At 36.4% G+C, this 14998-nt stretch overlaps 1 protein-coding gene across 1 annotated transcript in view; it reads left to right on the forward strand.

Annotated features, from left to right (window-relative positions):
- The window catches only part of LOC150103475 (uncharacterized), a 384849-nt gene that overhangs the window by 167791 nt on the left and 202060 nt on the right, over window positions 1-14998 (forward strand). Inside the window, exon 7 of the mRNA XM_090397834.1 lies at window positions 8811-8979. Within this exon, the coding sequence (XP_090253960.1) occupies window positions 8811-8979 (169 nt within the window). The remainder of the gene's footprint in view (window positions 1-8810; window positions 8980-14998) is intronic.

Genomic DNA, 14998 nt, shown 5'->3' on the forward strand with positions numbered 1-14998 from the left:
AGTGACAGTGGAAGTACTTGTAGAACAAACACACAGCTAAAATACTGCATTTGTGAGGGAAGTAGGGATCATCTATGTGTTAAATTACTCTCTTATAGACAACATTGAAAAACATATTATGGCAGTTTTAGGTGCACTATCCAAAATAGTGAACAGTACTCTAAAGAGTACTGTTCACCTGTGAGCTGGGTGAGTGCAAAATAACATCTTGAGCAGAAGAGAATGCCTAGTTTTTTAGAGGATGAAAGGATGAAGAAGCTATTGATGTAATATGCTTATGCCAGGAGAGACTGGAGGTAAATGTCAATCCAAGCAGAGAGTTCTGATCCTTTTTTCTGATATATTTTTAGTGAGTATAGAGATAGTGAGCTGAGATCCCTTTTGCAACAGAGTGTCTTATTGAAAGATGGTATGGAGATCAATAAAGCAATGGTTGCAGATAACCTTGAAGCTTGAGATGTTTGAATACCAAATGGTTTGTTGAAGCAGTTGGATAAATGCAATGTACTATAATCAGCAAAGCTGTGGAGTTTGGTGTTGAATGAGAGACATGTTAAATGATAGAACAGAGCCCTGAATCACTTCTTCATTGGTGGCAAAGTTCCAAGAGAGGGACTGATCCACCATGACTTGAAGTGAATGATATACAGAAAGATGACTGCCCAAGGGTAGCAGGTAGATGAAAAATAGTAATTGGTTTAGCAAGCCTTGATGATCAAAATTCCTGGAAATGTCAAAAGTGACAGTATTAATCCAAACCTTTCCATGGCATTATGCACAGTGATGAGTTATGCAGCCTTAGGTGCTGTAACAGCGATGCCATCTGGATGAGAGTGCAAAGCATACGGACATGCAGGTGAAAAGGCTAAGAGGACTTAGATTGGCAGAATCCATAATGATTGTCACTGATTAACTGGTGGGCTTCTAGAGACCAGAAGGCATGACTTCCATTTTGACTGGAGATAAGTTTTTATTATTGGTTTTTTATGAAGTCTAATGGTTGTTTTGGTTGAGTGTGAAGTCGAAGTTCTTATTGTAAGCCACCTGCTTACTGCTGATGTTTTTTTTTTTTTTTTTTTTTTCAACTGTTTTCATACCACTTCTGTTGAACCAGAGGTTGGAAAGCAGACACAAGACTTTTGAGTAGAATGGGAACCTTCATGCTAGTGAAGATGATTTCTGTGACTGTTTGGAGCAGCTTTTATGGTTGGAGAAATGGAAGCAGTAGCTGGATCATGGAAAGGAGGAATAGAAATTCCAGAAGTCATCCCACCCGCACATTTGTAATGCAAAGGATATGAGGTCAGGAGTTGTTGGAGGAGCAGCATTCTGTGTGAGAGGAGACACTCACAAGACTATGGTCTGAGTTACCCTGAGAAGAGGTGACCACTATAGTGTATCTGGAAGCAAAACTGGTAAAAAGAGATCAAGTTATTAAATTTGCTTTATACACAACAGTGTTGAAACAATTTTAACTTATGGATCAAGAGAGCTGGGTTAGAAATAAAACGTTTGACCAAAGACTGGAGACCACATATATAAGAGTTCTGAGAAAGATTAGTGGAGTGAACAGATGGCATCAATGGCAGTATCATTTTAAAAATGAGGATATTCAAAAAGAACTTGACATTATTAACATTCAGGAATGTGTTATCAGAGCTAATCTCAGGTGGTATTGTCACTTAAACAGAATGGGGTTGGGAAGGTTAGCAAAACAAGTGTTCTTTTCCAGGATGGCAGGAAGAAACCCAGAGAGTGACCTAGGTGGATTGATACCGTAAAAAAGCTTTAGAAGACAAAAATAATATTGTTGTCTTGACAGAAGACAGATTAATTTAGAGGAAAACTGTTATTGGGGAGTTAGAAATTATGTGTTTCACTGAGTGATGCAAAGTCATCTATTATCTAGTAAGTAGAAGAGATTGCCATTTATTTGGGATGAAAGCTGTGATATTTTGCACTTGGATGGTTTGGTGTGTGACTTTTGGAGAGACTGCTCTTAGAATAGAGGTAATGAGAGAGCTAAAAGGAACATCTGAATCTGAGGAAGTAAGAGAATATTTGAGAAACAATAGAAAGAGTCATGTCTTCTTCTGGAGATGAGACTGAAGGAGTGATGATGGGGAGTGCAGAGGAAGAGAAGTGAGAGACTGTTGGAAGAAGTAATGTGATAATGCAAAAATTGGTATACGAAATGAACAGGTAAATGGTCATCATCATCATCATCATCATGCTTGTCAAGGATTCAGGCCTAGAGTGGCCTGTTCCAGCTTTAGAAGTTATTATTGAATCTCTGAAGAGGTAAATGGTGGACAAGGAAATACAACATAAGGAGTTCAGACACCAGAAACTATTGTGTGTGTGTGTGGGGGGGGCTATATTGAGTCTGGGGGAAATGGGATTGGTTGTCATAATTAAAAGGAGGAGCTCAGGTTTGGTGTGGAGAAGTCACAGCTGAGAGACATAGGTTTACTAGGTTATAATTCAAAAATTTGCCAGGAATGGCAGGAGTAGCAGAAATAAAAAGATGAAAACAGTATGGTGTATGATATTTAGCAAACTATTCTTCTGTTCACAGAAGAATAGTTTGCATTGCAATCAGCATTAAGGCAAATTATGGATATTGCTATCATATTGGAGTAATAATTTTGATTTATCATAAACCAATTACTCAGTGTTTTAATCTTCATATTGAGTCATCATCTGGATTATACACATACATTATTATTTCTCAATCATCTCCATGGAGTCAAAGGCTCATCACAGGAGAGCAACTCACAGGAGATATCACCTCTCTTTGAACTCATTCACCAATGAAGCCCTCACAACCACTCAAGAAATTTATTCCACCTCTTTACCACCATCCTCCAAGCAAAAAAATTTAGTTGTAACAATCTTGCTAACCATACTCTTATACACAATTTCCAAAGATGACCCATTGTTCTCTCTCTCTTATTGCCAGGTACTAAAAGGGCCTTCATTGTTAATCCAATAAGATTATTTTAATAACTTATATGTTCTATTAAGTCCCCTCTTTCAGGAAAAAGTTGGTTTCAAACAACTGGGTTTGAAACCCACAGACCTTAAATCTATCCTCATAGGGGCATTCCATTGATTTGTACCAGTCTTGGTTGCTCACATCAGCATCTTCTCTGTCACTTTCTTATCTCTGTTGAATCTAGGTTGCTTATAACTGCATCATTGACTATGCCTTCAATTTCCCACAGGTTCTTAATAGTATCATGTGGCTAGCCATAGAGCAGCTGAATGGAAGGCTCTGTCACATATTATTATTCTGCCTCTCTCTTGAGAGGTGGTTTACAGGGTTGACACTGGGAAATTCTTTTGCTTGGTGGAAGAACAGAGGGAAGGAGCAAGGACAAGGGGCCATCCCTGGAGATTATGAAAGGAAGCTGTGAGCAAGAAAGTGAGGAGTGGTTTTTTGCATTGAGGGTTGAACCATGGAATGCATTGCCAGATAGAATGGTCATTGAGTTCAAGGAGTGGTATGATAGACTGTATTTTCCAGGATGGGCCTCCCACGATGAGTGTTTTGACTCCATGGAGGGCTGAATCATAATAGCAACATCAAACTAAATATCTCGTCCTGTCAATCTTCACTTCACACCACTCCCCCAAAACTATTGCCACTATTTCCCTTTCATGTCTACCTTTTGTGGGCATAATTCTCTTGCCTATCACCAGCAGCAGCACCCCCCCCTCCCTTCTCATCCTTTCTATCTTCACAAAAAACACAGTATCTTTATATTTCAATTAGGATAGTATGTTTATTCAACCATCTTTCACTTATTCCACTAATTTTGAGGAGAACAAACTCAATCGCTGAAACAGTTTCATCTCTCTTATTTCGGATACTCCTGGAATTTGTAAGTAAACTCAGTAGTTCACTTTTAGGTCTATAACCAATCATATCATTGCCCAATCACCTTTATTACCACTTACTACATATATATCTGCTCACTTTCAACTACCCCACTTGCATCCTGATCTATTCCATTTCTATGCTGATCATCCCCATATATGCATTCACTACTGTTAATTTATGTTCATTTTGTTAGTTTTAAATTTTTCTTATATTTGTTTTTATCTCAGATCTTACTAAATCTCCAAATAAATCTTCAATTATTCTACTGGCTGCGCCAATGTAAAATTATGTTAATTTGATATATACCTCTATCTACCTACCTTACTTACTCATTTGTCTCTCTCTTAAGTCTCATTAATTCCTTACTCATACAAATCTTATTATTTCTCTATCTGCTGGCCGCTATAAACGTATTGAATGATGGTGCACCACACTGTTAACAAAGGCACTGCTTCAGGCTAGAGCCAATCCCTTTGTTATAATTCTGGTATTAACCCCGTTTCTAATTTTGGAAAAATTTATTTGTTAATGCTGCGCCATCCAAAATGATTAGACTAGAGAAGCTTCATCATCTGAGACAAAACACTCAGAATGGCACGATATTCCCGTTCTCTCTTCATCTCTAAAACTACTACTATTTCTATTGCCAAGCACTTCAATCTCTTCACCACTCTCCAGATCTTTCAATTCACCTCTTTACTTCTTATCTCTTTCTTGTATCACACACTGCACTTCCATCTATCAACAGTTTCTCCAGTTTATAGTCCAAAGCCATTCAAATGCAATCTGTCACACATGTATAATTTCATTCTTCTCTCAAGTACATGCCATACATCCACAAACTGCACTCCTTTCTCTTCACACAACTCTGCCAGCATGCCATTCATGATTCTGGCTATCAGTCTCAACTCATCATTGTCATACCTTGGCAACATGCTGTCAACCTTTTCCACTATACTGTCATCCCTCACTCTCCTCAATAACCACTTGATATCCACTCTTATATTCTCCTTATGTCCACTTAAATCACCTGTCCCCACAACTACCACTAATTTTCTTGCTTATTTCCTCCTCATGTCCAAAGCATAAATTATCTTGCTCATTCTCCCTACTGGATAGCAGACATTATGGATTCTCTCATTTACTAATCCTCTAACAATGGAATCTCTATGTGCTGCTATTCTTGAATCACTCATCACCTCTTTAACATTTTTTCTTTTATTCTTTCTTTTGCACACTTTGATTTATATCCACTAAACATTTAATATCACTCATATTTCTGATTTCATTTTTCAATTTGAATTACTATTTCATAAAATCTTGGATTCCAACAGTTTAACTCTCTGTCAGTCCCATAGTGTTGCTACCTCTTGTTCTTTTGCACCTTACTTCATTTCCTCATTTACACTTCCTTTTGCTCCCTTATCACTTACATTTGCTTCTGTATTCTTGCGTTCTTTCTCTCCCTCATTCTCATCAGCTTTTGTTTCATTTCCGTTTCTTTCATTTATGCTAACCTTTGTTCTTTCAGTCTATTTTACATTCGTCTAACAAAATATTGCATACAAATCCATACATTTCCTTGTATCCTGTTCAGTCTCTCCACAAATACATCTTTCATATTTCACCATGCATATGTATTGCACTCATGACATCAAAATCTGAGTCATTAACAATATTTGATTTTGCACTGCTTGCCTAGTTGTGCCACTCATAGCTTGCCTAGTGAACTTCTTGTGCATACTTCCATTGTGTTCTGTTCAAAGCAAGATACAAAAATTCTGTAAAAATATTCCGTAACAAATCCGCAAGGCCACTAATTGTGCAGACACACTAAGTTATCAAAAATAAACAATACTATACTAAAATGCAAGCAATGTTGCCAATTATTATGCAAAATAGCACTTAGCTTTTCCAGAGCTCTTCACCAACATGAAGCATGCAGCAGTCTTCTACCAGCCAAAATGCTATTTATTTTCCTCAGGGTAAAAAAAAAAAAAAAAAAAAAAAAAAAAAAAAAGACTTACACTAACCATTGCATTCACATTGTAAAAGATTCATTCATAGCAATGCATCTTTTTCAATGTGAAATTCCATAACTATTAGAATATTATGTCATTGGCACATTTCTGACACTAGCACTCTTGGCAACTACCCCAGTGCCATACTTCCTATGCCTCAATTGTAATGATATTTTTTTATGAATCCTACCCTTGAAACAGTTTAACCCAGTAGTGCATATCACCATGGATAAGCTAAGGGTTAGATAACTCAGAAATCCTGCTCTAGAGACCAAACATGGAATTTTTTTCAAGCCGCTTCAACCCTCCAATAAGCTGGTTGATGATCTCATAATGGGCAATGAAATTCATTCATCTGCAACCTATAGACATTCTCAAAACATCCATGTCCATGGTAGGATTCAAACAACCTACACAGTTTTGTGGGATTATTCAGACAACCCACACTTTTGTGGGTTTGAATCCCACAAAACTGTGGGATGCTTAATGCTATTGACTTATTATACCATAATGCTGTTATCATCGTGATGATGGTGCTAACTCACTAGCATTGTCATATTTCTATATACTCATAAAATTAGCAAAAATGACTTAATGTTAGTGAGTTAGCTCTCTACATCTTCACATCTACCTCCTGCTATTAATACCTGAATGAAGTTTCAAAACTGCTTTTGTTTCTCCCACTCATGAAAGGTGGTAAACCTATATAGTACAATTGTACACTGAGTGGGGCTAAGAACTTTGCAAGTTATTTTTAAATTAATTTATAATATGAAAATTCCACTCTAGAAACCAGACATGGAATTTTTTAAGCCATTTCAGCCATCCAGTAAATGGTGTACTTAGCCACTTGTCCAACAAGTTAGTGATTCTTCCCAAAATGCATCAGATTATACATTCCCAAGAAGGTAATGCACTATGCTGTACATTATAGGCTATAATGGCAACTTGATGTGAACTACCTAGTGCAGTCTTGAAGAAATTTCACATGCAAACTTTGTTTGCTCATACTTGGTTAAAGTTAGGAATGAAAACAAGAAGATAATTTATTTTCATGTATATCTGTTGAGACATATTGTAGTACTGTTATGTACCACTATGCACTCAAATAGTAACAAAAAAATGTACCAAAATGATGTGACATTGAAGAATCTTTTTTATGTGAATTCTACACACAAAATGTTGTAAACCTCATACATTAGTACCTTGTCCTGGCTAAGGGCTAACCCAGCCAGGACAAGGTAATCTGTAACTCTGCTCCAGTGAGCAAAACTTTTCCCTTCAGGCCACCAATACATGGGATGGTAGTCTTACACTGGGTGATGTGATGAAATTCATCTTTCATTTAAAGACATTCAAAAACATTTATGCTCACAATAGGATTTAAATCCACAGCCTGTTTGTTGGAGTGAATACTCTGTCCACTTCGGAGTTAGTCAGGCTAGATAGATATACTAGTTGATGAATTTATTAGGTACTTTCTCATCATTCAAAGAATCCATGGCTTTATCCAAGAAATGTTTGTGTTCCCAGCTTATAAATGCCAAGGGAGTGTGAGACTGTGTATGTGTGGGTGGGGGGGAATGTATTTCAACAGGATAATGGACTCAAATATGACATGATAATCATAAGTAAATATCACTTTCAGTATGATAATCATAATGAAAGTCATTTTTGTAATTTTGAGCATAAAATGACAATCTGTGTCAAATTTGAGTGATATTGGTGTATCACTAAAGCTGAAACTTTATTGTGATGTATGTGACAGTGGTGTCTGGAGTGCCACAAAAGAAAAAAAAACATTCAACCAGAGACTGAAAAAAACTTTTTTATGCCTTTTCAGGCTAAGAATAAGTTGCGGTGGTGGTCTTTAGGTGGTAGTGGATACTCTGTCCACTAAGCCATCCAAACTATCTACATATACACTGACTAGTCAGTTTATTAGGTACATCCTCATCATCCATAGAATCTATTGTTTCATTGGAGGAGTTCTTAGCTTGACATGACCATGATAGGAAGCTGTTGATACGATAATCTGATCATGAGATAAATACATGACCCTTTCAATCCATCAGTCATATAATATCATAGCAAAGTGACATGCAAAGGGATATAGAAGAATGTGTAATGCATTGCACCTGTCATTGGGACTGAATTATAGCAGTGGGTGACCTCAGAATTTCACTATCATCAGCTTAAAGTAAGCAGGTATGAATTCATTGGGCACAACACTGACACTAGATACTTCAGAATCAGTATGTGGTGACAGCAGCAAGAATTATTTGCCCTTGTTGTGACAGATGACAGTGCTGATGGTGGTATGTTGACATGGGAATATTTTCTTAAATTAGGTCTGAAGTACTAGTAATGTCTGAATGCTGCATTCTGTGTGTTGCAGATGCATCCCTTCTTGTTCACACTTTATCCATCTCTTAATGGTTACTTTCACCAGGGTCATGCATCATCTCATAGAGACATAAATAATTTGAATGATTACAAATGCATGATGATGACTTTTCATTTAAAAGTTTTTCTTCTTTCTTTTTTTTATCTTTAACCATAATAAATTCTAGGGATATGCATCTTCTTTCTGCACCATAAGAATCAACTTTATTTTTCCACTGTCACCAGATTTCAGTTCAGCTGAGCACCTGCAAGTTGAGGCAGAATGCATTGTTCACTTCAAGCCAACTAAATAATATAGTTGAACTTGTATGAGCCAGCATCTCTGTGGGATGTTAGGCAATGAATGCTACAAGGTGGTAAAAATGAGTTGAGCTAAAAGGGTTGCTGCTCACTCTTAGCTTTGTATACCTAATAGCCATTTTATTATTTATCTTTATCCAATTAACTGGCCCTCAGATACCTGTATCTTCTAAATTAATTTTATTTCTTTTTATTAGGTGAATGGAAAATATATCATAAAAAGTGGTACGGATTTCCGTGAGTTTTCTAAGATCACACTCACATTTAGTAGTTCTTCTCCAGTAAATGTAGAAATTGAAAAGATTGAAATTACTTCAAAGTATGAAGAAGATATCAAATTAAAAGAGCAGTTGGCTAAGTATCATGGTAATTGCATGTTAATTTTTATTTTAACATTTTTTTTTTTAGCCAGAATAGTATTCTGTGAGAATGCATCTTCATTACTGAGCAAACTAACATGAAATTCACTTATATATATATCATGAACAGAAATGGCATAAACTTTGTGAAAATTGCCTTTGCTCTAACGTGTTCTATTTGAAAGATGCTTCATTATCAGTATATAATGTACCAACAATTATTTATATTGAAATTTAGCCCATTTAATTTCATCTGATTGAAGTTGAAAAAATGTTAAATTAAAGCTAGAATTGCATAGGCTTTATTCTAAAGGCAGAACTCTCAGTATTCTCTCCCCAATGCTAACTTATCTACTGCGACTAACTGTTAATGCATTACAACATTTTGAAGTTTTTTTACTTAAAATTAAATTACAAGTTTAGGGTTTGCTCATGCTTTATTTAATTACTTTTGTAAGGTTAGTGCAATTTTTTTAAAAAAAAAATTATCCCTTATCTAAGTTAGGATAAATTTTTATCCTCATGTAACTTAGTTTATTTACTTATCAGTTTGACTTATTAATCTGACCAGTGTCGAAAAGGTAGCCAGTTAAAGCTAGATTTGTTAAAAAATAGTTAAATAGTTGATTTTACATTAGAAAACACTGCTATAATGAATTCACTGAGAGCCTGTTTTCAAACATAAAAAACATGTTTTAAAAACAAGCTTATAGCAACCCAATATAACAAGTGTGGTAATTCCTTTACTTATAGCACAAATTGTGCAACCCTAGAGCAAGAGCTAGAAAAGGCTGAGTCATTCATGCATGGACAGAATAGAACTGATTCAGACCTTCCGGTATAACAATATATATATATATATAGAGAGAGAGAGAGAGAGAGAGGCCTAGTTCAGTATACTTTTCATAGGCAATTGGTTAGTTGACAAATGTGAAAACTGGAAAAGGCGGGAGAAAGTGAACAGATCCTTTCTCAGTTGATAATACATTGCCTCTTGCATTTAAAAGGAATAAATTCCATTACAGCTTTCATTTGTAGTTGCTATTAAACACATCTGAGGGACAGACATTTTAATAGTGTGTGTTATTTACCTGATGGTGTGGGTATGGTCATTTAGTTTTAAGTTGAGGTAAGCACAAATTTAGGTATTGGATGTTATTACAGTCCAGAGAGTGCAGAGGAAGATGACAGATAGATGAAACTGTGAGTTACCAGAGGCTGGTAATAATGGGTGATTTGAAATAATGTTTTAGTAAGGAAATTGACTTCCTTGAGTTACTTCGGGGGAACTATTCTTAGCATGTAGTTGAAGCGACATATTGGACTTAAGTGTTAGATTTAATATTTTTGTCTCATGATAATGTTGCCACAATGCCACTAATGTGGGAGAATGGTCATGTGATCTTGATGTGGGAAGTTATAGACAGGTACAACTTTTATGGAACAAGAGATCTCCAGAATTACAGAACAGGGGATTATGATAAATTAAGAAAACAGATTTGTGATATGCAGTGGCTTGATCAGTTAAGGGGAAAGAAATCAAAAACGCCTTGGCTTGATCTGGAATTAATTTCATATGGCAATGTTAGATTGTATTCGTATGTTTAGAAGGATAAATAAAGTAGGGACAAATCATGGAATTATGCAGGAGCTTCTGAGAGAATGCTGTGGAGCTGTTATAAAGAATGAGATACCTCTCAGCAACATGTGGAGTATAAGATTCAGGTTAGGAAGTTGATAAGTGTAGTGAGGAAAGAAATTGGTATATGAAAGGATGATTAGTTGAAGCAGTAAAGCAAAACCCTAGAGAATTCTATTAGTAATGTTATGTTACTAGTAGAAGAAAGCGTGGATATGGAAGACTGACTTTAGTTGCTGGAGATGAAACTTATGTCACATCTCCTGAAGAGATAATGGAAATGTTCAATTAGTATTTCATTAGTCTGTATTTGATGCAGAGGATTTAGAGTAATGTTGAATAACAGTAAGAAGAACAGAAGATTGCCAATTCAAGAATGGGAACTGTTTAGAATATTAAGTAACTTTGATGTGATGTTATAAGGCTTTGGGACTGAATGGAATATCACCACTTATATTACAGGAATATGCAAAAGAACTGCAGTGCCCTTGATTTCATTGTTCAACAGAAGTCTATTTTTCCCAGACTTCAACAGAAGTCTGGAAAAATAGTGCTGCTGCATTAAAGAGAATCAAATTCAGTAGTGTCAAACTATAGGCCAGTGTACATATCAAGTATAGTGGTGAGGGTATTTGAGAGGCTAGTTGAAAACAGAATGCAAACCTGAGTTGATTAGAGTGGAAATCTTTTGAAAGAGCAGCATAGGCTTATTAAGGGGAGGTCATAATAGGGTTATTGGTGTATTGGACAGAGGAGATGCTTATACATTGATTTATGTGGATCTTGCTAAAGCATTTCATCAAGTACCACATGATAAATCACTGTTAAAATTGAGCAGGATGAGGATGGATAATCATTTGGTAGCTTGGTTACAGGGTGGTTGACTGATGGGAGCCAGTGAGTTGTGTATGGTGGTGCAGTGTCCCAAAAAAAAGGAAGGTGATACAACAGGATTCTGTTCTGGGTACACTGTTGTTTAATTTATATATCAGTAATATAGTTCATGGTTTCAGAGGAGATATTCTGTTGTTCGCTGATGCTGATGATAATTTTGTTGCAAGAAGATTTAAATAGGTTAGTGCTTTGTGCCGAAGAATGGAATTCAATTTTGCTAAATGTAAGCAAGGTTACACTTTGGTCGGAGAAGACAGAATGAGGTGGTTATATTGGAGGAACTTTGCTTCAAAAAGTGGAGGAAGCAAGGGATTTGGGGATTGTAGTTAATAGGGACCTGACGTTTAGGAGACACATTGTGAAAGTTGTGAGGGTTACTCAGAAAATTGTAGCTATAATGTGAAGAATGCTAATGTACAGATAAAGAGGTAACAGTTCCACCGTATAAGTCACTGATTGGTCTCATTTAGATTTCTCTGCACAGATCTGGTCACATCACTATATTGTCAATAAGGAAACATTGAAGCTAGTGCATAAGCAAATTAAGACTGTCTCAGTACTCTTTAATATTGAGTATGTGCACTTATAAGGGAATGTAGTCTTCAGATCTTGACAAATAGGAGGAAGAATGATAAGATTGAGATGTATAAGTTGGCAAAAGAAGCCTATCAAATAGATACAGGGGAATAAGATAATGGTTATGCAAGAATGAGAGGTCATCCATGGAAGCTGTGTAAAGGCATGGTGAGTAAGGAAGTGAAAAGGAAATTTTTTTTCTTGGTGAAGGAATGGAAAAAAAATTCATAATTAGCTTGGCAACATGTCTGCATAAGAATCCAGTGTGCAAGTGTTCAGAACTTGTTTCACAGGTTGCAGGTTTTCACAGCTAATTTAGAAATATTTTCTTTGTCAATATTTTGCCTGAGTTACCTTAGTACTCTTACACAAATTGTTCACATATCTATCAGATAATTTATCTAAATGCCTTTGAACTCTAGTGACCCTTCTGTGTGCACTGTAGATATTGCTTGTGGGCAAGTGGTTTTTGACTTATATTCCTCATTTTCTTATTTGAATTACTGTTTGGATCTTTCAATGCAGTTGTTGTATCTTTTGATCTAAACATCAAAGCCTTATGCAGTGGAACAAGAATCTCCTTCCTTCTATAAGTCAGTGTCACCCTACATCATTCCCAGAATTCTTTGTGTCGTTCTCACAATTTTGACAATGTGTCCCCTAAATTTCAGATCCTTATCCACTTCAACCCCAAGATCTCTTATTTCCTCCACCTTCAACAATATATCCCCACCAAATATAAACTCTACATCCCATCTTTGTTTCCCAAATATTAAAACCTTACATTTTGCAACATTGAACTAGAATCCCTATTTCCATGCCCATTCACTCAATTTATTCAAGTCTTGTAAAGCCACAACATCTTCTCTACTCTTCATAGTTCATTTTAACTTTGCATCATCTGCAAACAACTGAATATCCCCATCCAAATCTTTGCCAATATCATTAACATACAAGTTAAACAGCAATGGCCCTAAAACTAGGAAAGTCACTAGTGTGTATCCCTGAGGCACACACACTAATGACTTTCCTCTTCCTGGATATTGCTCTCCAATATACAACTTGCTGATACCTATCAGATAGCCAGTCTCTGATTCAATGCACTAATCTAATATCCAACCCCATCCACTCTAGTTTGACTATCAACTTATCATGCAGTAATCTATCAAAAGCCTTTCCAAAATCTAAGTATACTCTTGTATATCCCTCTCCTTTGTCCAAGGAAGCTGTTGCCTTATTGTAATAAGTAAGTAGATTACTAAAACATGACCTTCCTTTAGCAAATCCATGCTGTCTATCAAAGATAATTCCATTTTTGCCAACCCACTTCTGGATCCTAGTTCTCACCAGCTTCTCCAACAACTTAATCACAACACTGGACACACAGATAGGCTTATAATTTGATGCCTGAGTTCTATCACCTCCCTTATGAAGTGGAACAATCTTGCCCTCCATCCACTCCTTTGGAACTGGACCCAGTGCAAGACTCATAATAAACAAATAATATGTCAAGGCTGATGTCAACTCCCTGGCACATTCCTTCAGGTTACCTGGTGTTATATTATCAAATTCCACAGCCTTATTAACATCTACTTTGCTCAATTCCCCATACACATCTTGATCACTTACAGTCAGTCTCTCCTTCCCATCATCAACTGCTCTCAATCTCTCTATGATGACACATTCCCAAAGTATGGGAATGTGACATCAAAGTATATACCCAAAGCAGTTCATAAAAGTCTTTTATTCCCAAGAATAAAAGACCTTTATGAACTGTTCATTAAGTATCTCCACTGTATCTTCCACATTTATCCTTATATCATTTTCTCCAATCAATGTCATCTTTCCATAATCATTATTTTTTTTTTTTTTGCTGGCTACATATCGAAAGAACTCCCTAGGATTCATTTTGACTTCATTAGCCAACTGCTGCTCGTACTTCACTTTTGCTATCCTTACCAACCAAGTCATCCTCCTTGCCTGGTCTTTGTAATCCTCATGAAATTAATTATTACCACTTCTCTTATGCTACCTCCATAATTCCTTTTTTCCCTGTATCACATGTTTAACCTCTTCATCATCCATTTTACACCTACATTATTTAACCTTCTGACCCTTGGAATTCATTTAGACATTGCTTCTACTAAATAGTTCTTCAGTATCCTCCCAGCTGCAGTGATCTCTTTTCCAACTAACTCCTCATTCCATCTACACCTGCAAGCTGTCTCCTGAGCTCTTCATTATCACCAGCCTTGTATTTCCACATATACCCTTTTCTCACAGAGGTCCACACACTGCTGGCAACCACCCAGGTAATCACCTCAGTCACTCTCACCATCTGGTGACTGATTTGACACCTCATTTATAATTACATCCTGTGATGAGATGATCAAATGCCTTCTGTTACATACTGTCTGAGGTAGTTGTCCCTCAAAAACTCAAACTCATTTTCTTTATTTCCAGTTGCTATCTCATCATCCCAGCCTATATTGCCATTTAAAATCACCCGTAATAATTACCCTTTTCTTATTTGCTTGGCTAATTTGATTATACATTTAATAGTCACTACCATCCACAATATCAGGTCTATAATAACATCCAACTAAGTATTTCATTCTGTTCCCCCTCTATCTCACACCATACTGCCTCAAAACCACTGGCATTATTTCCTTCTTGCATCTCTACTTTGTATGGACATAACTTTTTCTCCCTCTCCCTTTTTACCCTTTCTATCCTCACGAAACTCATCATACCCTTCCAGGATGTCATGTTCATTCAACCATATCTCACTCAATCCAACAATTTTTGGGTGAACAGACTCAATTAATGCAACCATTTCATTTGCCTTGTTTCTTACACTTCTAGCATTTGTGTACAAACACAGCAGCTTATTCCTGGATCTATAGCTAGTTCCACT

Source organism: Typopeltis vanoorti, chromosome 9 (genome assembly GCF_054136105.1).
Source record: "Typopeltis vanoorti isolate ZY-2024b chromosome 9, IOZ_Tvanoo_1.0, whole genome shotgun sequence".
In the NCBI taxonomy this organism is placed as follows: Eukaryota; Metazoa; Arthropoda; class Arachnida; order Uropygi; family Thelyphonidae; genus Typopeltis; species Typopeltis vanoorti.